This window comes from Lissotriton helveticus, chromosome 6, assembly GCF_964261635.1.
Source record: "Lissotriton helveticus chromosome 6, aLisHel1.1, whole genome shotgun sequence".
Classification (NCBI taxonomy): Eukaryota; Metazoa; Chordata; class Amphibia; order Caudata; family Salamandridae; genus Lissotriton; species Lissotriton helveticus.
Window position 1 is genome coordinate 1,657,197,928 of NC_136067.1, and position 23,678 is coordinate 1,657,221,605.

General features: G+C 41.8%; 1 protein-coding gene across 4 annotated transcripts in view; it reads left to right on the top strand.

The window, feature by feature from the left end:
- Positions 1–22,414, top strand: part of MCM8 (minichromosome maintenance 8 homologous recombination repair factor) — a 444,398-nt gene extending 421,984 nt beyond the window's left edge. For 3 of the 4 annotated variants that reach the window (XM_078649512.1, XM_078649513.1, XM_078649514.1), the window contains exon 19: positions 20,477–22,414. In XM_078649512.1, coding sequence (XP_078505638.1) covers positions 20,477–20,569 — 93 coding nt within the window. In that variant the 3' untranslated portion in view covers positions 20,570–22,414. The remainder of the gene's footprint in view (positions 1–20,476) is intronic. The other variant, XM_078649515.1, reaches the window with a different exon arrangement.
- The last annotated feature ends 1,264 nt before the right edge of the window (positions 22,415–23,678 follow it).

Consider the following 23,678-nt stretch of genomic DNA (forward strand, 5'->3'; position numbering starts at 1 on the left):
GCAGTTAAAGTTAGGGCCATATGCATTGATCACGTGAAAAGTCATGCCTTTCCCTTCGCACTTAGTAATGATATAGCGTCCCCCAACATCTGTCTCAATCGGCGTGAGCGTAAAATGGGACCTCGGGTTTACCCAAGTAAGCGCCCCCCCCAGCACTCGAGGTAAAACTGGCTGCATGTAAACGTCCATGAAGACCCCTATAGCGCAGCGTTGGGCTGTCCGGTCTAAGATGAGTCTCCTGCAAGAATGCAATGTCAATTGCATGACGAGAGAGGTATTGGAGCACTTTTCGGACCTTCCTGTGATCATTTAGCCCCCTAACATTCCAGGTCAGCAGGGTGATAGTGTCATTGTCCTGCGAATTTTGCGTCCATCGAGGGGATGTGGAGTGCGCCTGGGCGACGTCACCGTCTAGGGAACTTTGTGCCATCACAATGGCATTGTACATGTGTGTCAGCAAGTGTATCCCTTTCCGTAATTGAGCAACGCTCACTATGGTCTACTGTCATGTCAGAAAAAATTACTAGGTGTGTGCACTCCCTTTAATCTAGTGCTTAACAAATGCAAAATTGTACTCAACTGATGCGTGTTGCCTGGTGGAACGGTTGCCGGCCACAAGAACATGGGAAAATTGCTGGTGGATCACCACCAGTATGCCAGCGCACTGCTTACGTTAAAGTATAAAAGATACGAACAGCAAATATTCAAATTGCATGAAAACATGAATCCATGAGATTTTGGAATTTTTTGTTCAACCGCTTATTAGTGTCAAAAGCAATGCATCCCGAAATATAACATACAAACAATATATTCATTTGTGTGTCAGCCCTATTCTCAGTCAAGTTAGATATGCTGTCGAAGGACATGATGCGAATGCAAGTGCGGGGTGCTACTCACCAGAAGAGGCTATTAAGTACAGAAAAAATGACTACATGTGTGCACTCCCTTTAATCTAGTGCTTAACAAATCCAAAATTAGGTCTAGTTGAGTACAATTTTGCATTTGTTAAGCACTAGATTAAAGGGAGTGCACACACCCAGTCATTTTTTCTGTACTTAATTGCCTCTTCTGGTGAGTAGCACCCCGCACTTGCATTCACATCATGTCCTTTGACAGCATATCTTACTTGACTGAGAATAGGGCTGACACACAAATGAATATATTGTTTGTATGTTATATTTCGTGATTCATTGCTTTTGACACTAAAAAGCGGTTGAACAAAAAATTCCAAAATCTCATGGATTCATGTTTTCATGCAATTTGAATATTTGTTGTTCGTATCTTTTATACTTTAATGTAAGCAGTGCGCCTGGCATACTGGTGGTGATCCACCAGCAATTTCCCCCTACTGTCATGTCAGCCATGGTCTCTGATACCTCTACAACCTTTACACATTTTACCATTTGTATTAACAACAAAAAAAGTAAAGCAAAACAAGTCACCATTCCCTCCTCCCACGCTTGCCCAACCCCAACATGGCCGCGCCCCTCCAGCTCCCTACCTCCCCCAACTCCCTCCCCCCAATGCAATACAGAGCTACGGAAATCCCCGCCTCCCCACCCCTCCCCCCCTCAATCCCCAAAAAACTCTAGCGCCCATGCGAGCAACAAAACACATAAAGGAAATCAAACAATCAGAGGCACCCCCAATCTGAGGGACCCCTAACTAATGTGAAATACACGCAGGGGCGTAGGTAGCTCACTCTCAATAAGTATAGTTCAAGACAAATCAAAGCAACTTTCTGCAGTCCCCCAGCCCCCGCCTCCAAAGCAGCAACATAAGGCACAACACATATCCCCATAAAACTGGACTGCGCTCCAAAAGCAATATATAACTGTCCAATACCCCCTCAATGCCCGCCCCGCTCAATGTGGTATCAAAGTTCAGAATTAACAGTCATTCCACTGTAGTGTAGCTCCTATCTTCCCAATAGGCTCTGCGCATTGGAATAGTACCTACAGCAGTAAAGGCCTAGGCCAGACGTTAACTAGGTCTACTACTGTCGATACTAGACTTAATTTTTGGGTTTGCCAGCTAAGCTCAGAGTTCGCTAGAAACTTTCTCGAATGTTCAAGGAAGGATTAACTTCCCTGATTAGACAAGAAGGGATTTAGTTTCTGACAACCATAGAACATGACAACTTTGCTCTCCCCTAATCAAGAGTCAATCTCGAGAGTCGTGTGAGCACAAGGCAATTATTTTACTCAGTCAGTACGTGCATTCTTAGTCTCATCAGAATGTAGAGAAAAGGAAGAGACGGGCGTGTTCAATAAAAAGGTGTTATTTATTGATCAGTCTCTTTTCTCATACATGAGAAATGGATCGATATTATTGCAATACTTATAGTTAAGTAAAGTGCATACATTAAAAGCAATAGTATAAAATAATACTGTAAAAACATTGATATGGTTTCTGAGCCATATGATGTTTAAAATGATTAAAATATATTTACATACACATATACATTTGACTAAACGTACTCAACTGGTGTTTCTAAATACGCCTACCCCGTGTACCTGACCTAAGTCTAATGCGTGGGCGGGAATAGAAAGTTACAGTTTAAGTTAAGTTTATTTTTGCCAAGTGAATAACTAAAGAATTCTCTGTGAGGGGTTATTCAGTTCTGTACCTGGAAGTTAGGATGAATGAGGAATGGTATCTCTTTCTCTGCTCTCGATATTCCAGGCTGCCTGCGAGGGCTGCCCAGAAGCGCCGGTGCTGGGTCTCTCGGCTTGAGATAGCAGCGCGTCTCTCAGCGCGTCAGGAAGGCGGGGCTGCTGCCAGCGGGGTCTGCTTCTGCTCTCGGCTTCGGCAAGTATGGCTGCTCCGTCTTGTCACCACGCGTGTGTTTGCATAGGGCAAGGTCGGCAATATTTATACCTTAAAGGTGCCGAGATTGACGTAAGGATGGACATAGGTACGTCAATAAAGATGTCATACGACTTGCTCGTTAGCACATTCTTTTGCAAAAGTTCTCTGTGAAATCAAAACAATGGCCGCACGGATTATCCAGGTTGTCATAGGTTTGATTTGTTATGAGAACGTCGTATGCCTTATCAGGGGCTGGAGGAATGTCGCTTGTCTAATTAGATCTCAAGCGTTATGACCTAATCAGATAACACGTTCCTGTGCCGTAGTGTGACTGCGTCAGATAACGGTATCTGCATCATGGGGGTTTTCATGCCTCATGGGCTGACTGTTAGTTAACTTGATAGTTAGTTTAACCAGAATAGGGTCAGGAATAGGGGGACTGATTCAGAACCTATAGAAATACACAACACCCACTCCACGCTAACTATGGTCATATCTACTAATCTATGCATAGTATAACATAGTACAACATACTATAGAGTATAGTGTATACCTTACCACCCCAAAATACATAAATGCATTTTGAAATTTTCAAATATACTGAAAAATTGCAGTCATATATATTGTATGCACTTAAGCTATGGATTAAATGCAAAGGTAAACACGCATTGTTATGCATTATTGCTTTTTGGTATATGAGAAATACACATGAAATGGCTCTTAATATGGCTATACAGAAAGGAAGTTCGAGACCATTTCATCACATAATAAAATACTTGTGAACATACCAGCGGGCAGCTAAAGTCTATATAAAGTATCTAAAAATAGAAATCTTAGTTCTCTAGGAATAGTTTCTTACTTTAAGCAGAAGATCAGTGTCCCGGAAAAAAATATATAGAAAAATATTTTAGGGGCTTACTGAAAAAATCGCTGTCCGTGAACTGGATTGTAATTGTTCATGTGACTTTATTTTTAAAAGTTGAAGGCCGAATTCAGGGAACGCCGTGTGCGAGTTTACTCAAAAGTCTCTATTTCTGTTCCGGAGAGAACATCATATCATTCAGGCTTTCGAAAAAACTGTCAACAGCTTCATGGGAAAGTTCCACTAAGTCGGAAATAGGGGTAACCATGCATTCGTGCGCATGATTGTCTCCATTGACATTCTGATTTGCATTGCTGACAGAAGGTCGTACCTGTTCGATGTTGCTTTCATCTTGAACTTCACTACTCTTCAATCGTAGTGGTGAAGATTCCAGGAATGCCGTCATCAGGATTGGCAGCCTTTGAGGGCAGCACAAAGCGTGAACCTTGGTAGGAACCAACAGTGTATCTGCATCCACTGGCGCATCCGATTGTAGCGTCAGACAGGTGTCTAACACGCATTCTTCTCCGCATAGCAGACACCTTAGTACAGGTAAAACACACCTTTGCCACATTGGTCGAAATGATAGAAACCAAGTCATGTTCAGGTCTCTAAGCCGGGAGAGTCCCAGGATTTTTGATATCCGGTCCCGGTATCCAATGGCTAGGATCGTATCTTCCATTGTCGCGAGAGTTTGGTCTGTGACATGGGTTGCCATAACGAAAAATAAGGACTAGGAATAGGATTCCTGCAATTAGTCCCAGTATCAGGGGAAGTCCGCCAAAAATCGAATGGACGAAATCTGGAAAAATACCCAGTATGGCTTTGAATGGTGTTAATGCCATCGAAAATACTGTCTTAAATACCTTTGAGACCCCAGTGGTATCAGAAATATTTAAGATTTCGCTTAGGATTTCCGCGAAATGTACGGGGGAATTAGTTGATAATAATGTATGTATCTCTGCAGTCGTCCTTGCGACTTGTAGATCATACGTTTCTTTTGATGACGTGAGCCTTGTAGGCGTCTGAAGAAGCACTGTTTTCATTCTGCTTAAAGTATCTATTCGAATAGAAGTAATTTTCAAATTGGGCCATGCCCTTGCCTCCCTGTCTGGAAAGGAGCTGGGGAACAAAGAACGTCCACAGCACTTGACCTTGGCCGTCGTAGTGACTAGATAAGGAGTCCCGGGCATAAGACTACAACATCTGCGGTCTACAATAAGAATGTAACTCCCATTATAGAGTCTTTGAAAGAATGGTTCTATTTCAGTTGCAGGTGCGCCTTGCTGGTGACATGAAAGGTTGTATGAATTCCCTTCACAGGCTCCGTGCAAACTAATACCGTTACACAGAAGCGTGCCGCTTAGTGACATAGCACAATTGTTGCCACTAAGAAACACTTTCTGTCCTTTATTACTGACAAATGCATGTGAATAGGGCAGGTTCCAAGTTGTTTTAAGGTACCCCTTTCCCAATTTCTCGTACATGCCAGCCTGTATATATTTTTGGCAGTATTGAAACCTGAAGGTTGAGATTGGAATATTTATGATTCCGTGTATTATCCATTCACTGACAGGTCGTTCTGACATTGTCATTGGTAATCTTTCTAGTTTTTCAATGCTCAAGATTGTATAATCAGCACCCTTTTGCGCCATACCGATTTGTCTATCAGTAAGGTTAAAGATTTGGAATAGTGACGTTGTGTTGATTAAACGCCAAGGCACATAGCCTGAACGCAGATTTTGTAACGTCCAGCCAAGCTGTACAATAGAACGCAATTGTGACTGACCATGTTGTAATAACAGTAAGTCTTGCGATAATATATCGATTGCTGAAGACACAATGCTGTCCAATGAAAATATTCTGGAGGACAGAGTCATTAACCCATTGTCCACTACAGAAAGTGATTTTTCCAAATTAATACGATCAATTTCACGTATTCTCTCTGCTGTTTCAATTTGAGTAACCTTCCAGGCCTCATTGTATGCTGCATATACAGAGGCTGCTATGAAACGCTTTTGACGCTGTTTGCGTGGTCCCATTATGAAATCACGCAAGTCAGCACCATCAGTAAGTAAAGTTAGGTGTTGCTTAATTTCAGGCAGTGTGGAAGTTTGTAGCCATTGAAGGCATAATTTGCCCACACTGTAGGTTGTTATTATCCCTGGGTGATGTCTTTGAGGATATCTAGGGTCTGGCCTGGTCATTTTGAAACCCTGTGTTTTATTCAGGAATCTATCTTGACAGTTATTTGTATCTGTGGGCCAGATCAACCATTGTTTCCAATCAGGATGTGTTCTGTTTTGGTTAAGTATATGGTTTATGTCTATTTCTTCATCTGTATCAGAGTTATTGCTAAACATTGTTGGCTTTGGAATAGACAGGTTATTTAAATCTTTGATTTTGGCTAAGCCAAGACAGGTGGTTTGTTGAACAGTGTCATTTAAAAATATCATTTGTTCTGGGATCATGCAGGCTCTAAACAAAGCTTCTAAACCCTGTACTTGCCATTCTTTTGTACCCCAAACACTTTTCAAATCAACATTTTTGTCCCAATAATCAAATCCAAAAGTATTCATTTTTTCAAAGAATGAATCTGAATATATCAATTTTGTGTTGGTTATCATGGTTTTCATCCCTGTCTTGTTTGACAATTTGTAATAAAATGTTTCAGCATTACTTGTGTTAAAACCTTGAAAGTATGAATATTTGTCATAAACGGTTCTTGAACTCCCTTTTGGAGGCGTTGCACAATGTTCCCATTGATTATAATTTAAAACATTTCTAGGTTGTGCAGATTTATGCAAGAAATGGTTACCATAATGGTTATAGCAATACATACTATCATAATTTGTAGAACCTTGCAAATAATCATGTTTTGTAAATTTAGCAGACATTACTAAGTCAGACATCATATTGTTAATACTTTCAAAGTCCCAATCATCAGCAAATGAGTTTGGTTTTGCAAAGTCACTCAAGGAGATCTTGATTTGGTGTGGATATTTCAGGATCTCGACCGGACCATAAATTTCATAGTCAGTGTTGTCCCAGGCTACCCCACCAGGTATTGGAATTGCTGTGAAGTTGGCTGAAGAAAGTTCTGAAGAAAGTTCTCTTTTCTCGACGTGCGAAGATGTGTGTGGTTTGAGGACCAAGTTGATGTTCTGACTTGCTGTGTCCATTTTAGCATATTTTCCCTCAATGAAGCGTCTCAAAGTAAATACCATGATGAGCCAAAGTATGAGGATAAATGCACCAAAACCCACCCAAAATTCAATCCATGGAGAAACCAGATATGTTTCTTTCAGTTGTTTCAAAAGTTCCTTAGCTTTGTCTTTAAAGGATTTTGATGATGGCTGTGTCTTTGGTTCACTGAAGCCTTCAGAGGAATCATCGAAGTTGATGAAGTAACCAGATGCAGTTCTGTCAATTGTTCCAATTGGTTCAGGATTTTTGTTTTTTGCATTGTCACTTGGTACTTCAGTATAGATTGGTGTGTCTCTGCTAAATGTCTTTATTTGGGTTTTCAGAGGTCTGAGTTCTATTGCATTGTTGCATAGTCCTTGTTGTTCTTCTGTAGGTGTTTCGAATGTGATGAGCCTCTTTGATAGGACCTCTGTACTGGTAGCAAACCTTGGTGTTCTGCTACTTATTGGGAGTCCACTTGGCCTACTGTTTGTTATCGGCCACATGTTGTGGTTTTACCAGGTCGATGGATACAACTCGGTTCTCCTTTTTCCCAGCAAGTGGCGGTAGTACAACTGATCTTGTCCCGTTGACAGACAAGACAGGAACTGCTTTTCTGTAAGAAGGCCCAAATTCCTTCTTTACCGCGATCTTCTCCCTGACTAGATCCCCGACTTTTGGAATCCAGACAGGTCTTGCTGGGACAGGTGGTGATTCTTCAGTGGTTGTTGGCTGTTGTTTCAACTGTATGTTGCTCAGGTCTTTTCTTGTTTTGTTTAAGTCCTGCAAAATAGCCAAACGGTCTTTGACATCAAAGGTTTTTTCTATTACCACTGAAGTCTGACTATCAAGGTCAGAGATCAACATCCTAGTTCCGAATAATAATTCGTACGGACTGAATCCCTTCAGAGAATTTCTTGGCAAGTTATTTAGACTACGTTGGACACTTATTAGATGTTTGACCCACCCAGCTCCCGAACCTAATATCCTTTCTATTATAGATTGCTTTCTGCCTTGGTTTTTTCTTTACACCATCCCATACCCTCAGGAAGGAAGTGAGAAGATTCCCGCTGGGCTGTGCTCATTTGGCCATGTTTCCCCCCCAGGCTGGATTGCCTGAGTGAAAACAATGGTCGAACGTAGCATGCTTTTAGCGTATATGCCATTTAGACTCGCGAATCTTTGTATAACAGTCCGGACGTCAGCCGAGTGCTGAGGATCTACATTATAAGTGGAAACTAGCCTGTATATGTTAATCGCAAGCCATTCTTTTTACTGGTGATGTTATCTGCAGTCAGATTCCACCGTATTTTATTTTTTCTCTCCCCACTGCGATTTCTGTTGCAGTTTGGGCAGTTTTTTACAAACATGGTATGATGTAGGCTCATGCCTGGCCACCAGTACCGTGATTGTAAATCTTCCAGAGAATCTTTCAGTTTGAGGTATCCAAGACCCTCACCCATATGTGCGTCTGCGATTAACAAGTGTCTCCTGTCCATGTTTGGAATCACTCTATCCCCCACTCCATGGATTCGAGCAAAAGGGACGGAGTTTGCATCGATTATGTATGTGTAATTGAGTGGATAGTTGATCGGTAACGCTGAGCAGTCGCCTTTTGATGACGTTTTCACCGCCAGCCATGTTTCACCGTCAATGTATTTTAATGTACGCTTTTTTCGATCTACGGGAGCCGATTTAGTGGCTGCCGCTGCGGCTGTTTCAGCCAATGAATTCCCTACAACGTGAACGCCATCACGTTGATGACTCAGTGAGTGAGTCACGTGAGTCTTTGGTAATTCTTTTTTCAAAAGAGCTACTTGTTCCCAGAGCAGTCTCTGCTTTATTGGTGCATCTGTGTCATCTTTGTAACCGTTCTGAATCCATGTCTGCAAATCGCTGTTATATGATTTGACGCAGTAATATGAATCTGACACTATAAGTGTCGGGAATTCGCGATCCGCATTATCTAGCGCCATTTTCAATGCGATTATTTCAGTTTGTTTTTCTGAATTGGTTTCTACTGAGTGTGATTTTGTTAATAGAGGTTTTAATTTACCTCCGCGCCACACTTCTTTTGTAATCTCACATGTGGGGTTGTATGCTTGTTCTCCCCAAACGGAGGGTTGAGCATGTCCGTCTGTATAGATTACACAGGCGTAATGTCGTAGAGGCAGAATGTCGATTGGCAGAGGATACGTCTTTTCATATTTTAGATTTTTTAATTCTTCTAGTTCTGGATCAAAGTAGTAGTATACTTTGTCCGTTGTAATTGAATTCACCCATTGTATCCATTCCGGATTCAAAGTTGTTGTTGGTAAATTACACGGTGTTGTTAGTGCCTCAAAGGCTGATTCTGCTGTTCTGACTGTGATATGTCTACCGTCAGCTATGTCTTTTTCTCTAGCTATTGCGGTTTGAACTGCACGAATCATTTTTTCTGTATTACTGAATTTGTGTTCAGCTTCTGTGTACATGTGTGATTTAAATGCAATTGGTACCTTATCTCCCTCATTAGAGGTTAGGTATGTGAATCCGCATCTCCCTGGGATGACTCGGATCACAAGGTTGCGTGTGTTATCACGTGTTTCTAATTTTGTTTTAATTAGCATGTCTGTTTGTAAGGATCTCAAAATTTCTGTGTGTGTTTGAGTCCAACTGGATCTTTTAAAGTCTGGTTTAATTAGATCATAAAGGGGTTTGACCCTTTCTGCGTAATTTGCAATGTATGTTCTTCCGAAATTTAGGAAGCCTAGAATTGACTGTAGGTTTTTTAGTGTTTTAGGAGCTTGGATTACGGCACATTTCTCTAGGAAATTGTCTGCCAGGCTTTTGCCTTCACTTGATAACTCATATCCTAAGAATAGGACTGTCAGATGGGCAATTCTGGATTTTTTGAAGTTGAATTTGTAACCCTCTGCAGCGAACCCAAGTATTATGGTGTTCACTCTTTTCAAGTGAGTCTCCAAGTCATCATCTGTTAAGTAAATGTCATCAACATAAGATAATGCTTCATCATCATATAGTTGTAGTAATTCTGTTACTCTCGCTGAGAATACCCCCGGGCTGTTCTTGTACCCCTGGGCTAACCGACAGAATTGTTTTTGAGTGCCATTTACTGAGAATGCAGTTAAATATCTGCTCTCCGGTGCTATGTTTTGACAAAAGAATCCATTGGAAATGTCCAAGGTAGTTTTGTATTTTTTGCGCACTATGTTATTCATTAGTGCAGCACTGTGTGAGTTTTGCACTGCAAAGGTTTTGCAACATGTGTTAAGGTGTCGGTAATCCAAAACTAGACGGTACGAATTGTCTGGTTTGGAGACCGGAAACAAAGGATTGTTCATTTGTGAGGTGCAAGTTTCAATCACCCCCTGGTATTCTAGCTGATCTAGTATTTCATTTACTTGTTTTTTAGCTTCTTGCTTAATTGGGTACTGCCTTTGTGCAGTTGGTTGTGATTTTAACTGGATTTTGTGAGGAGGAGAATCCTCATCCCATCCTACATGATTTTTATATAAAGCAGGTGCTAAGGCCACTGCCCACTTTCTAGCAAGTGTGTATTTTTTATGAATCGGTATTTGATTCGAGAAGGCAGGCATAATTACTTCTTCGCCATGAGGGCACTCCCTGACAAACTCTGGTGGCCAGTCTTTTTCAGCTAGAAGGATGTCATAGCCTTTGGATAGATTATCCCAAAATAGTCCCCTTATTTTCCTAGTCTTATCTCCCTCTATACGTAATGTTATCTCGTATATCTTGTGGGGCTTGCTAACTCTGGTGTCTGCAGTTTCCACTTGAAGATATTCATTCGTGTCCACTGTCTCCAGATGATTCATAAGGACTTTGCGAGCTATGCTCACCTCTGCTGCGCTGTCTAGCATTGTCTGAGCCCACTCTCCGTTTTTCAGTTGTGTCCTCAGTATTCTCGGCATTGTTAACTACCTTGATACTGGCTACCTTCTTTTTTGGAAATTGTAATTTCTTTTTTAGCTGAGCAGGTTCCTTGTCTTTGGACTTGGCGTGCTCTTCTGATCGTCCTCTTCTTTCCGATTTCTGCGAGGAATTCTGAAAAGATTGAGAGGGACGTGTATCAATGTCTTGATATCTATCAGGTTTTTTAATATTATCCCTATTTCTAAGGTTATATCTATTCCCAGAGGGGTCACTCTGCGGTGACCTCTGTCTTTGGTTTGGAGATTTCTCTCTTCGCCTAGGAGACCTTCCTCGGGACTGGAATTTCTTTTCTTTAGGATTGGATTGTTTGTTTCCATCCCAGTTCTTTTTTGGTGAATTATTATTAAAAATTATTTTTTCTGGACTTGTAGTCAGTTGCGGTTTTACTGGTATTCCACCTAGACTATCTCTGCCTAGTTCTTCATAGGATTTTTCTATGATTCTGGCAATTTCAGCTGGTTGGTCTGCTATATCTGTCTCTTTTAACCTCTGGCGGATCGCCACGTTTGCTGCTTCACCTTTTATGTTGGCTAGTAATATAGCCGAGACCTGCTTGAAGTCTTTCAGTAATTTCATACCAAGAGTTAAAGCAGGTTCTGGACCGTATTCATCTTGAATTTGTTTTAGCACATCTGGTATTACCGAAATGGATGGAACACTGTGCGTTTTTGTGTAGATGGAAGCAAAGACTGTACCCCAAGTGTCACAGTCCTCAATGTGTGGTGCGATTCCCATTGGGAGACATATAGTCAGAATCCTGTGTTTTTCTAATGGGGTGGTGTCAGGAAACACCGCCTCTATTTGGGTAATTTTCTGTGCCAACCAGAATGGTATCTGTTCCCGTTTAGCTGGAACTTTACCTAGGCAGGATTGGATGTTCTGTGGTGTAATTTTATTTGTGTTCCCCTGGTGAGGGGTCAGCTGTGGAAGTTTAATCGCTGGCTGAATTGTTGAAGTCCGCATTACATACTGAACTAATTGTCTATGAATTTTTAGTAATTGTTTTAGCTGTATTAACAGCTCAGCTGCAGGCATCCTATCGATGTCTGGATGTGGTGTGTATCCGGCTAAGACCGGCCACGTTGCTCCTGGTCTTCCTAAAGGACCGAGCCTTGTAATGTGATTATTATGTTTTAGGGCGCCATCAAATAAGAGCAAATGCTCTTGGAATTTGAGTGGTACTTCCACCTCCTCGAAAGGAGTGTACGTTTCAGGAGGTTCCTCTACTTTGTAATAGTGGAAGTACTTTGTTATAGCATTAGCTGCTGGAAAATGTATCCATGTATAGTATACCTCTGTCTGCCGATATTCGTGTGCCTCAATTACGAATATGACTGTGCCACCTCTAGGTGTCAGTCCATTTTCTATAAGTTTTAGAGTTATAGATCTCCTTTTGGCGACCTGGATGAGTATTATATCCGGGTCTGCTGTGAGTGCTGTATTATCAGCTGCTGCTATTTCAGCTGCTAATCTAACTGCCTCTCTTTCTTCATCACTGTCTCCCATTTTACAGACAGGATGGTATTATGTCTATTTGCAGATCAGGTTTCTTTATGGAACAAAGATTAGATGCACAATATTTTGGAACTGTTTATCCTTCAACGTTGACTTGACCAAGAACCATACATAGGAGTTCCCTCCTGCGAGGTTTTGGAGGATATAACCTTTCACCCACTCCAGACGTCTTTGGAGTATAATGGGAAAAGGGGTCTGAGTGAGAAAGCACGACTGAGTTACTCTAAATGTCTTACGTTAGTTTTATCGCCCTTTCCAAACGCGTTGGGCGCCATGTAGTGTAGCTCCTATCTTCCCAATAGGCTCTGCGCATTGGAATAGTACCTACAGCAGTAAAGGCCTAGGCCAGACGTTAACTAGGTCTACTACTGTCGATACTAGACTTAATTTTTGGGTTTGCCAGCTAAGCTCAGAGTTCGCTAGAAACTTTCTCGAATGTTCAAGGAAGGATTAACTTCCCTGATTAGACAAGAAGGGATTTAGTTTCTGACAACCATAGAACATGACAACTTTGCTCTCCCCTAATCAAGAGTCAATCTCGAGAGTCGTGTGAGCACAAGGCAATTATTTTACTCAGTCAGTACGTGCATTCTTAGTCTCATCAGAATGTAGAGAAAAGGAAGAGACGGGCGTGTTCAATAAAAAGGTGTTATTTATTGATCAGTCTCTTTTCTCATACATGAGAAATGGATCGATATTATTGCAATACTTATAGTTAAGTAAAGTGCATACATTAAAAGCAATAGTATAAAATAATACTGTAAAAACATTGATATGGTTTCTGAGCCATATGATGTTTAAAATGATTAAAATATATTTACATACACATATACATTTGACTAAACGTACTCAACTGGTGTTTCTAAATACGCCTACCCCGTGTACCTGACCTAAGTCTAATGCGTGGGCGGGAATAGAAAGTTACAGTTTAAGTTAAGTTTGTTTTTGCCAAGTGAATAACTAAAGAATTCTCTGTGAGGGGTTATTCAGTTCTGTACCTGGAAGTTAGGATGAATGAGGAATGATATCTCTTTCTCTGCTCTCGATATTCCAGGCTGCCTGCGAGGGCTGCCCAGAAGCGCCGGTGCTGGGTCTCTCGGCTTGAGATAGCAGCGCGTCTCTCAGCGCGTCAGGAAGGCGGGGCTGCTGCCAGCGGGGTCTGCTTCTGCTCTCGGCTTCGGCAAGTATGGCTGCTCCGTCTTGTCACCACGCATGTGTTTGCATAGGGCAAGGTCGGCAATATTTATACCTTAAAGGTGCCGAGATTGACGTAAGGATGGACATAGGTACGTCAATAAAGATGTCATACGACTTGCTCGTTAGCACATTCTTTTGCAAAAGTTCTCTGTGAAATCAAAACAATGGCCGCACGGATTATCCAGGTTGTCATAGGTTTGATTTGTTATGAGAACGTCGTATGCCTTATCAGGGGCTGGAGGAATGTCGCTTGTCTAATTAGATCTCAAGCGTTATGACCTAATCAGATAACACGTTCCTGTGCCGTAGTGTGACTGCGTCAGATAACGGTATCTGCATCATGGGGGTTTTCATGCCTCATGGGCTGACTGTTAGTTAACTTGATAGTTAGTTTAACCAGAATAGGGTCAGGAATAGGGGGACTGATTCAGAACCTATAGAAATACACGACACCACAAGATCACCAAGTAGAGCCAGAGAGTCAGAGGGGCAGCAACCCTTCGTGAGGCCTTATGTACATGCAAGAATTACGGGGCTTAAACACCACATTAGCACCCACTGTAAATGGCGATCGCAGAAGCACACCCTCCTCCCCCCGCCCCCACCCCTCACTTACAGTGGACGCAGCCCTGCAGCGAACTCGTACAGAGGATTAGGGACCCATGAGTCTCCAGGTCCCCGTAGCTATGTCCGAAGTGAGAGCCCCAAGATGTAGCCCTGAAGAGTCCGAACAGCGCAAGAGGGCACACAGCACGGCAAGTCTCAGACAGCACGGTCACTCCTGATCCTCCAGCGATCTGTCCGCAGACTCATCAGGACGGTCGTTCTCCGCTGGGCGTCGGGTGTTCCTGTTCCAGCCTTTCATAGCCTTCTGAAGCGCACGAGGATCCGTGAAAATCACAGACCTCCCTTGCCTGTTGACTCTGAGCTTGGCAGGATACAGCCTGGCGTAGTCAATCCCAAGCTCTCGGAGTTGACGTTTCATTGGGACAAACTGACGTCTCGCTTCTTGCACCCTCGCCGTGAAGTCCGGGAATAGAGACAGTGTGGACCCCTCATATTGTAGCGGCTGCTTCTCACGTGCAAGTTTCAACGCCACGTCCCGATCCCTGTAATTGAGGAGCTTGGCAATAATTGGATGCGGCGGGGCGCCAGGCTTGGGCCGTGGTCCGAGAGTACGATGCGCCCTCTCCACCACAAACATTCCCGAAAAAGCGTCCTCACCCAACAGTTTCTTCAATAGGGCCTCTACAAAGTGTTCCATATTGCCCGTCGAAGTAGTTTCCGGCAGGCCCGTGATGCGTATGTTGCATCTGTGGGGCCGCGCCTCCAAGTCCTCAGCCTTGTCCTGCAAAATTTGTATTACCCTGCCAAGCTGCTTATGGTTAGCATCCAACGTCGTTTGTGCCTCCTTCACTTCTACAAGGCGTTGTTCCGACATGTCCAGGCGCTCCGCGTGCTTGTCGAGGCGTTCCGCCATGCGGTCCATGCGGTATGTTAGGGCATCCATCTTAGTCCCCAATGAGGTAATACCGCCCTGCAAGTTCTTCTCCATAGCCATCAAGATGGGGCGAATATCCGGCTCTGCCGCAGTCTCCTCTACCGCAGGTCTTGTTCCTCCACCATCTGCGCTCGGCGGGGGCTCGCTTGGCTTGGAGCCTTTGGAGCCAAAAGTCAATTTAGGCTGTGTTTTGGCCGGGCGGACCGTTGCGGCCCGGGCTTCCCCGGACCCGTCCGAGTGTGCGAAAAGGGGGCCCTGTAGCTCCGCAGTCTTTCCCCCGTCTCCATTTTTAGCTCAGCCAGTCAGCTCCTCTACGCGAATAGCCCGGTGGCTGAGTGTAGCTCGCAGTGTCGTACTCCAGGTACCTGGGCCAAAAAAATCGTAGACACCAGTTGCCAGACCTCTCCAGGTACAGCAGTAGGCAGGCCTGCAGGGCCGATCGCACTCCAGATGCTGCAGCCCCCGCAATGGTCAGAAGTTTGGGTGAGTTAGCAAATCAGCACCAGGCGGCCATCTACACCACGGGGCCCGGTCGTTGTCCTTGCCACTGCAACTCCGGTCCTGCTGCACCACAAGCTCAGAGCCTCAGAGCTGTGCTCCAATATCGCGCTCAGCATGTAGGGGGGGAGGGGTGACCACCAATCGCAAATCCCCTAGACCAATTTGTGCAGGTACACAGCACCTGTTCTATAACTTGCCACTCGTCCTCTCAGGTACTCAGATCGTGCATATAGGCGGCTCGGGCCAAATGTGAACAGGACCCCAAGTTAAGGCACTTAGGCCTCAGGCGCTCCCGAGCGCGACCGGGCCCAGCCCCGCATGCAAGGCCGGGGAGTCTCGTAGCTCTTCACTGCCGCGGCCGAGACACCAGTCTCCTCGCCGCGTCTCACGGCCCTCGCACAGGCCAGGGGGGATCCGCCACAGGTTCCGATTCACTGGGGAGCACCCGGCAGGCAATGCGGGCTTCCTCGGCCGCCCCGGGTGCTCGATGGGGACCGGGTCAGCCCCGCTCCGGGCTCACAGGGGGTATCACTGCGCCTCACCAGACGGCAAGGCACAACGGCGAAATGCGGCACTACCTCACCGCAGAGACGGCCGAAACTGTCCCAGATAGCGCTCGCTGTGCTCCGGAGCTGGAATCGATCGTGTCCCAAAGTGGGGGACACGTTAAGGTGCAGGATAGTCAGCCGGATAGGTATGGAGGCGAGGGAGCTCTCGGCTCAGGCAGCCATCGCTGTCGCGCGCTAGCTCCGTCCCCCATTGCAGCCATAGTTCTTAATATACTGGGCTGGTTTCATCAACGATTGTTTGGAATGGTACTGTGACCAGATTCCAAAGATCAAGTTGTGGTAGTGAAGGACCAGACCGTTGCAGCGGAATTGAAATTGAAATTTCTGTCTGTATTGGCTGATACTCTAGGAATGATAAAAGGTTTTAGACATAGGTAAAAAAAAAGGAGCAATACCAGTCAAACACAAGGTACATACTATCCCTGTCACCTCAAGGAGGATTTGGAAAAAGAACTAAAACTGTTACTAGTAAAGAAATAATTGAGCCTGTAGTAGTTGCCTGAAAGAGGGTTGGCGATTTAAGCGTGTGTGGATTTACACAGCCTAAATAAAGAAATTTGGACAGACTCTCCTCACCCTGCTATTATTGGTGAGCTATTGGGAAGATTGGAGGTGGGGGAGGGGCTCAGTGGTTCATGATAATTGACTTTGCCTCAGCCTACCATCAGGTTGAAGTAGATTAATCATCAAGACTCTTTACTGCATTTAATTCGCCCTTGGGAACATTTCAGTACTGCGGCATGGCATTTGGGCTTGCTGTCACCCCATTGGTATTCCACAGGATTATGTTTCATTTGTTGGAAGATATTGATGGTGTGGTGGGTTTCAAGATGATGTTTTGCTTTATGCAAACAATCTCCAGGACCATAACAAATTGTTGTTCAATGTACTAAAGATTACGCATCTAAAATGAAGAATTTAACTGCAATGCTTAAGAAAACTGTTCCATTCCAATGGAATATTTGTATTTGTATTTGTATTTGTGGGTATTTATTAAGCGCAGCCTTTCGCTCCGAAGGGAGCATCTTGGCGCTAAGCGAGCGTGTGTAAGATTGGATGATAGAGGATCTAGATGGCTGCCATCACATAGGTATCGGATTGCTGATAGACCCAAGTCTTCAGTTGGTTCCTGAAAAGACTCTCAGTCTCAATCAGTCTGAGGTTTACGGGCAGGTTGTTCCAAGCCCTTGCTGCAAGGACTGTGAAAGTTTTTCCACCCCTGGTTTTGTATTTATACCTTGGGATCTTGGTGAGGTTGGTCCCTGAGGATCTCAGACAGCGTGCGGGGTCATAGTGGATAAAACGGTTGGCGAGGTATTTAGGACCTATGTTTTTCAGGGCTTTAAAAACTGTTAGTAAGAGTTTGAAAAGGATTCTCTTATGCAGAGGCAACCAGTGGAGACAATTTAATGCTGCTGAAGCTGAAGATTTCCTGGGTAGTTTTAACACTAATCTTGCAGCAGCGTGCTGTACACTTTGCAACTTCTTCAGAGTGGACTTTTTCACTCCGGCCGTCAACCCATTGCAGTAATCGAGTCGGGAGAGTATTAATGCAACCACGACCGATTTCCTAGAAGCAATGGGGAGGAAGTCAAAAAAGTTTTGGGGAGATTTAATGAGTCCGAAACAGCAACCGGCCGTAATCCTGACGTGATCGTCGAAGGAGAGGGTTGCATCAAATTGCACGCCCAGGTTGCGAGCAGAAGTCACTGCACTAGGCGGGGCCTCTGAATCTTTGGGCCACCAATCCTTAGGGCAAAAGAGTAAATCTTTCCCTAATGGTATGATTTTGGTTTTCCCGCTGTTGCACTTCAAGTGCAAGGAATATTATGTGTCAAAACCATTTGAATGTGTAAAACAAGAAATGACTAATGCTAAAGATGGCTTGGGTGCTGTTTTAACACCCAAAACAAATATGCTCTTAGTTATGCTCCCAGTGTCCTTTAAGATGCAGAATTGCATTACTGTGTTATTGAAAAAGAACTTTTGGCATGTTTTTGGGCAATTAAGAAATGTGATTATGTTTGGGGAAGGAAGTTTGTTACAAGTCATTGGTATACATTTTGGATGGTCAGTTTACTAAGTACACCTCTCCGTGAATAGCTAGGTTAACAACTAAGATACTTCAATATGATTTTGTGGTGAAGCATATTTCGGGCAAAATTAATCCTAGGGTAACTTTTTTTTATGCAGATTACCCTTGGGGGTAAGACTTTTTAGACCCAGAACATGATCCTGAGAATTGCTTTATTGCTTCTAGAGATGTATGTCACTTCTCTGTGTGCTAAGAAAACGTTTGGAGGGAAACCAGTGAGAAGGATGAAACTATTAAGAGAATCCAAATTTGTGCGTGAATGTAGGCCTTATAGGAAGAATGCACATTCTAACATTCAACCTTTATTAAGATTTTGGAGGAACTGTCTGTTGAGGATGGTATTGAGAGGGGTGTGATAGGTACCACACACTGATATCTATAAGAATTTGATTCTAAATGCTTATGATGGGCATTTGGGTTGCACCATGACGAAGGAAAGAATTGGGTCTGTTTTTTGGTGGCCTTCAATGGATAGAGGGATAGATGATTGTTGTGTAATTGTTGTGTAATATATAGTAGGTCTGAGAAAAACTTAGAGAGAACATTCCTCCTCTTAATCCTATTGCGTTTCCAACTAAACTTTGAAACAAGGTTTGCATAGATATGGTTGATCCTTTAAAAATGTTGGCACTACAACTTAGCTATGCTTTTGTTTTAATGGTAATGGCTGGAAGTAAGATTATTTGCTGAGTCCTCTGCCAGGAAAGGAGCTGAATCTTTGAGAGGCATGTTTTTGATAAAAGGGTTCCTAGAGTTCTTAGACTCAAATAATAAGGTTCAATTTGAAGGTCCGGACATGTCCGCATTTTTAGAGGAATCCGGGATTAAGCATCTCTGGAGATTGCTCTATAATCCGCAAACTAATGGCCTTACGGAGACACATGAAACAAGTGCTGAATGAATGCATTATTTTTTTTTTTTTTTTAAATAAGCATGCTTTTGAAGAGTCAGTGAGGTCCATGTTGTGTTTTTATCGTACAACACCTCATTGAGTTGCTGAGATAGCACAGTTTGAGTTATTGAGAGGTCATAAATGCACAACTATTCTTTTTACAGTGTGGAGGGTTAGGTGGCTTAAAAAAGGGGGATCTGAAACATAATGTAGATGAAATTGCTCACAAAAGAGTGCTTGAAACTCAGGAGGTTCAAAAATAAGATAACAATATCATGAGAAATGTGAGACGGATTGATTTCCAGATAGAAGATGTGGTACGTTTCAAGAAACCTGGCTTTGTTAACAAAAAAAGAAGAGAGTTATGGGGCACCTGTGGTAGTTGATAAAGTCTGTGGTAATGCTGTCAGAGTTCAAGGTGGCCGGTGGTGGAATGTTGAAAGAGTTGTGAAAACTTGTCAAATGAGAAAGATGAGACTGACAATGATTGTGGGTGAGTTCAGGGTACTTCTTGTGAGTGAAAGCTGCGGAGATTGTTCCGTACGACACGGGTACCATGGATATATAGACTCACTTGCGTTTTGGTGGTTTGCTACTGCTCATCTTATTTCTTATCTTTCTAATGGTGTGTATAATTTTGTCAAAATCAGTTTATTATATTTTATCTTATTAGTATTTTAGATTTGTTGTATGTGTACTTTTGCTTACAACAGTTTTTTTTAAGGGAGATATTGTTGTAATATAGATAAATAGCTTTGCAGTAATGTCTGCATTAGTTCTTGAATATTACGGGGGTGAGCTCAGGGGATTGGAGCTCAAGGGAACAATGTAAGCTTGTCAGTTGGTGCCAGTCACTGCAGAGATGAACAGCAGGGACTTATTACGGGCTTTCTGAATAAACAAGCCTCTTCAACTTACTTGGTGCCACCTTGTGAATACAACAGCAGTCTAATCGATACATGTAAGATTTAAAAAATATGTAATGCTAGAAGAAAAAGATTGCATATCTGTAGTTTTGATCTCGAGTCCTCTTTAATACATTTACATGCAATGTGCCGCAATTACCAGGCATTCCAAAGTATGCAGGAGCATTTATATGCTTTTTAATTGCTCCAAATGTGGGTCTCAGCCTCCCATCTAGTTGTCGCTTGAATGGAAGCAAAGAGGAACATAGACATAATGGCAAGCTAAAATTAAATGACTCGCAGAGCATTCCCAGCCAGGTAATTCAGAATACTTCAAACAAATACATTTATGAGCATTATCAATGCTGATAATTTGTAATAGAGACAAGTATCTTCCTTTCTTTCCTTGACATGTTTTGTTATTTATGGGCATCTTTTGAAAAGGTATTTGACATCTTGTTTCTGAATGGTCTTTTTCCACCCTTCAGGTATCTGATTTTGAAAGCTTCATTGGATCGTTGAATGATCAGGGATACCTTCTTAAGAAAGGACCAAAAGTTTACCAACTGCAAACAATGTAAGTTAAGAAGACAGTGCCAGAAAACCAAGAAAGGACCAAAAGTTTAACAACTTCAAACAATGTAATTTAAGAAGACAGTGCCAGAAAACAGCATAAACATACTCATGCTACGTGGTGCTAGAAATGTTATCAATTGACATGGAAAAAACAAGAGAAAAGCTCTTCTATTTGTGTAACCTGAAAAAATGCAAGTGTATAAGTGGGATTTCCAGAAGTTATTTGAAAATGTAAAAGAAGTGGGGGAGATGTTTCTATTAATGTTCACATGCAATTATATATTTGTAGAGGCTGAAAAGAAAGTATATAGGCAAATAACTTACACACAATTCATCGATCCACCCTTTGGGATGTGATGAAATGATTGCAAGATTCAAAGGGAATCTCAGCTTTGTTCTCATCATTGGAATATAAGATATGTTATTTGTAGAATGTCTTGCTCAGTCTACAAATACTGTGATAAGTCAGTTTAGGCTTTGTTGTTCTTCTCGCAGAGGTAGATTTGGGGAGTGAGAAGGGCAGCGAGTATTGGAGAGCTATATTATATATTCTGCAACTAAACCTTAAATGGCATGTTCAAAACTTTGTATATGAACTCCTTTTCTGTTCTGTTGGAGGAAATCACACAGACTATGAACTGCCACCAACATTAACTAAAGCGTGAAGGATATTTACCCCCCATTTGCAATATTCATTTGTATACCGCTGTGTAATCTGAGGACTGCTTGTGTCGAGCATTTTTGCAAATGATAGTCCCTGTTCTGAAGAAGCAGTCATGTTTTTACTGGCTTTAGGACCCTAGTCACAAAGGCTTAGGTATTCAGGTACAATAATCTGTCATTTAGAAGACTTCATTATATGCAAGTAAATGGATTCACTGATACTTAAAATGCTATGGGCATGGTGTGAATTTGTGTGAATAGATATGCTTACGTGGTGGATTATGGATGTTCCTATATATGAATTTTGCCTAGGTAGTAGACCAACCCCAAATCTGTGAGTTTTTGGGAGGTTCACAAAGTTTTGGCAGGCAATTTCTCACCCTGTATAAGGTTAACTCCTGTCAAGTCCATAATTTGGATGGCAATGGGGAAGGAACACCGACAAAATTGATGGGTGTTTAAGAAGGAGTTGTCCCTGCAGTAATATATTTTCGATAGAGAAAAGAGAAAGGAAAATAAGTTAGCAAACTCACTTTTTTGATACTTGTAAGCATACCTAAATAGCTAAGCAGGTGAGTAACATGGAATTGAGAAACAATTTAAGAACTGTTCTTGGGATTGAATTTCAAATTTACTCCAAACATGGGCATACCCTCTTTTTTTGGGGGTGTGCGGGGACTTTTATACATTGCCCCCTTACATGTGATCCAGTATAGCAAATATAGTGGTTTGTAAAGTAAAACAGAACGTTGTGTGCCTATTATATATGTTTGATATTTATTATTACAGTTGTGATTACTGTATTTATTATATACAGTGTGGACACATAGTATATACGTGATTTGAGCAGGCTTTGAGTTGATGTTTAATATACCAGTTTCAAAGATTTTTAGCATGTATTTTAACATTAAGCAATTTTTCCAAACCTATTAGAAACTACTTAGTCTAAATATGTAGTGTTGGTGCCTATTTAATTGGGACCCATACTAAGTGTTGCTTGAATCAGAATTGTTTTTGGAGAACTCTTTATTTTAAAACATAAGATAGTATATAACTATATCAAATGTAAATAATTCAGAAATGTCTTTAACAAAATATTTTGTGAGATTTTATTGGTTGATATCGATTGTTAATCTTGGTCTTATTTTTTACAGTGTAAATATTGGTGAATATTAAAAATTGTAAATAGTTTTGCATGTCGCCTTATGAATATTTAAACTTAGAAACAATGTTTATTGTACAGTGTAACTAAAAATGTTAGTTAGACCATGCTAACACGCTAAAACGCAACATACAAATTGTCTGTTACAAGGCATCTATTTCCTTTTTACTGTATAATTGAGATCTCGTATTCACTTTTCTCCATAACAAAAAAAATGCATCATAGAGATGTTTTGGACTTTCTCAAAAAGATTTTCAACTACTCCTATAAGGTTTAAACGTTTGAATTCTGTGACATGGATAATCCTATTTAAATTTGCATTAAATCTTAGTTAATACCATCTGCTATCCATGAGTTAAAGTAGGTTTACATTTAGTTTTACTTCTAGTTTACTCCTAGAATAAACATCTGCTAATTCATGTATTTTGAAACAATATGAACAAAAATGTTTATGGAGCCAAAAAAGATGATTACATTCCTGTTCCTCTGTTTAATGTTGATAGTGGTGAAGAACAATGAAGAGCATTGGTGTGTGTATTTGTATACGTGTTTGTGTTTATGCATGTGTCTGCGCATGTAGTATAATGTCACCAACATCTTGCTGCAACATGTAATTGTAATGGTATGAACAGATGGCGTAGTTTTGTGGTTTCAGATAGAAAACCTTCCATTCACTGTGCACAATATATTAACTCCATATCAATGATTATAATAATTAAAACATGGGTATTACTCAAACCGTTCTAAACCATAGTGACAACAATAGCAACTATTTCAACAGTTTATTTTCTTTGTGAGATAATATCAAGTTGAATTTCTCAGTTGGGCAGAATTTGCTAAGGTAATACAAATATATTACTATATGTACTCTTTTCTTTGAACACAACAAAGGAGTTAAAGATTTTCCAAGCAAGTAAAAGGAACTTTGAAACCCATTTAAAGCTCTGATCCAATACCTTATAGTTATGCAAAGAGCTATAAGCAAAACAGTTGCTGAGTTTATAAGAATAAGAGCAGCAGGGCTCCAGAAGATTACAAAGATTGACAAATAACAGCATGGATTGGATTCTCAATAAGGAGTGCATTTCCTGCTGCATAGAATTAGGAACTGTTTTCCTCCCAGTTATGAGACCACATTAACACAATGGCTTGTTGTTTTTCTTACTAATATCTGTTTAGAATGTTTTCACTTTTACAAAGACTAAAATGAACTAAACATTAGACTGTTTTATTTTGAGTTTGTTTACTTTATGTGGGTTGCTTTCTCTTTATTTCTTCCTATTTCATTC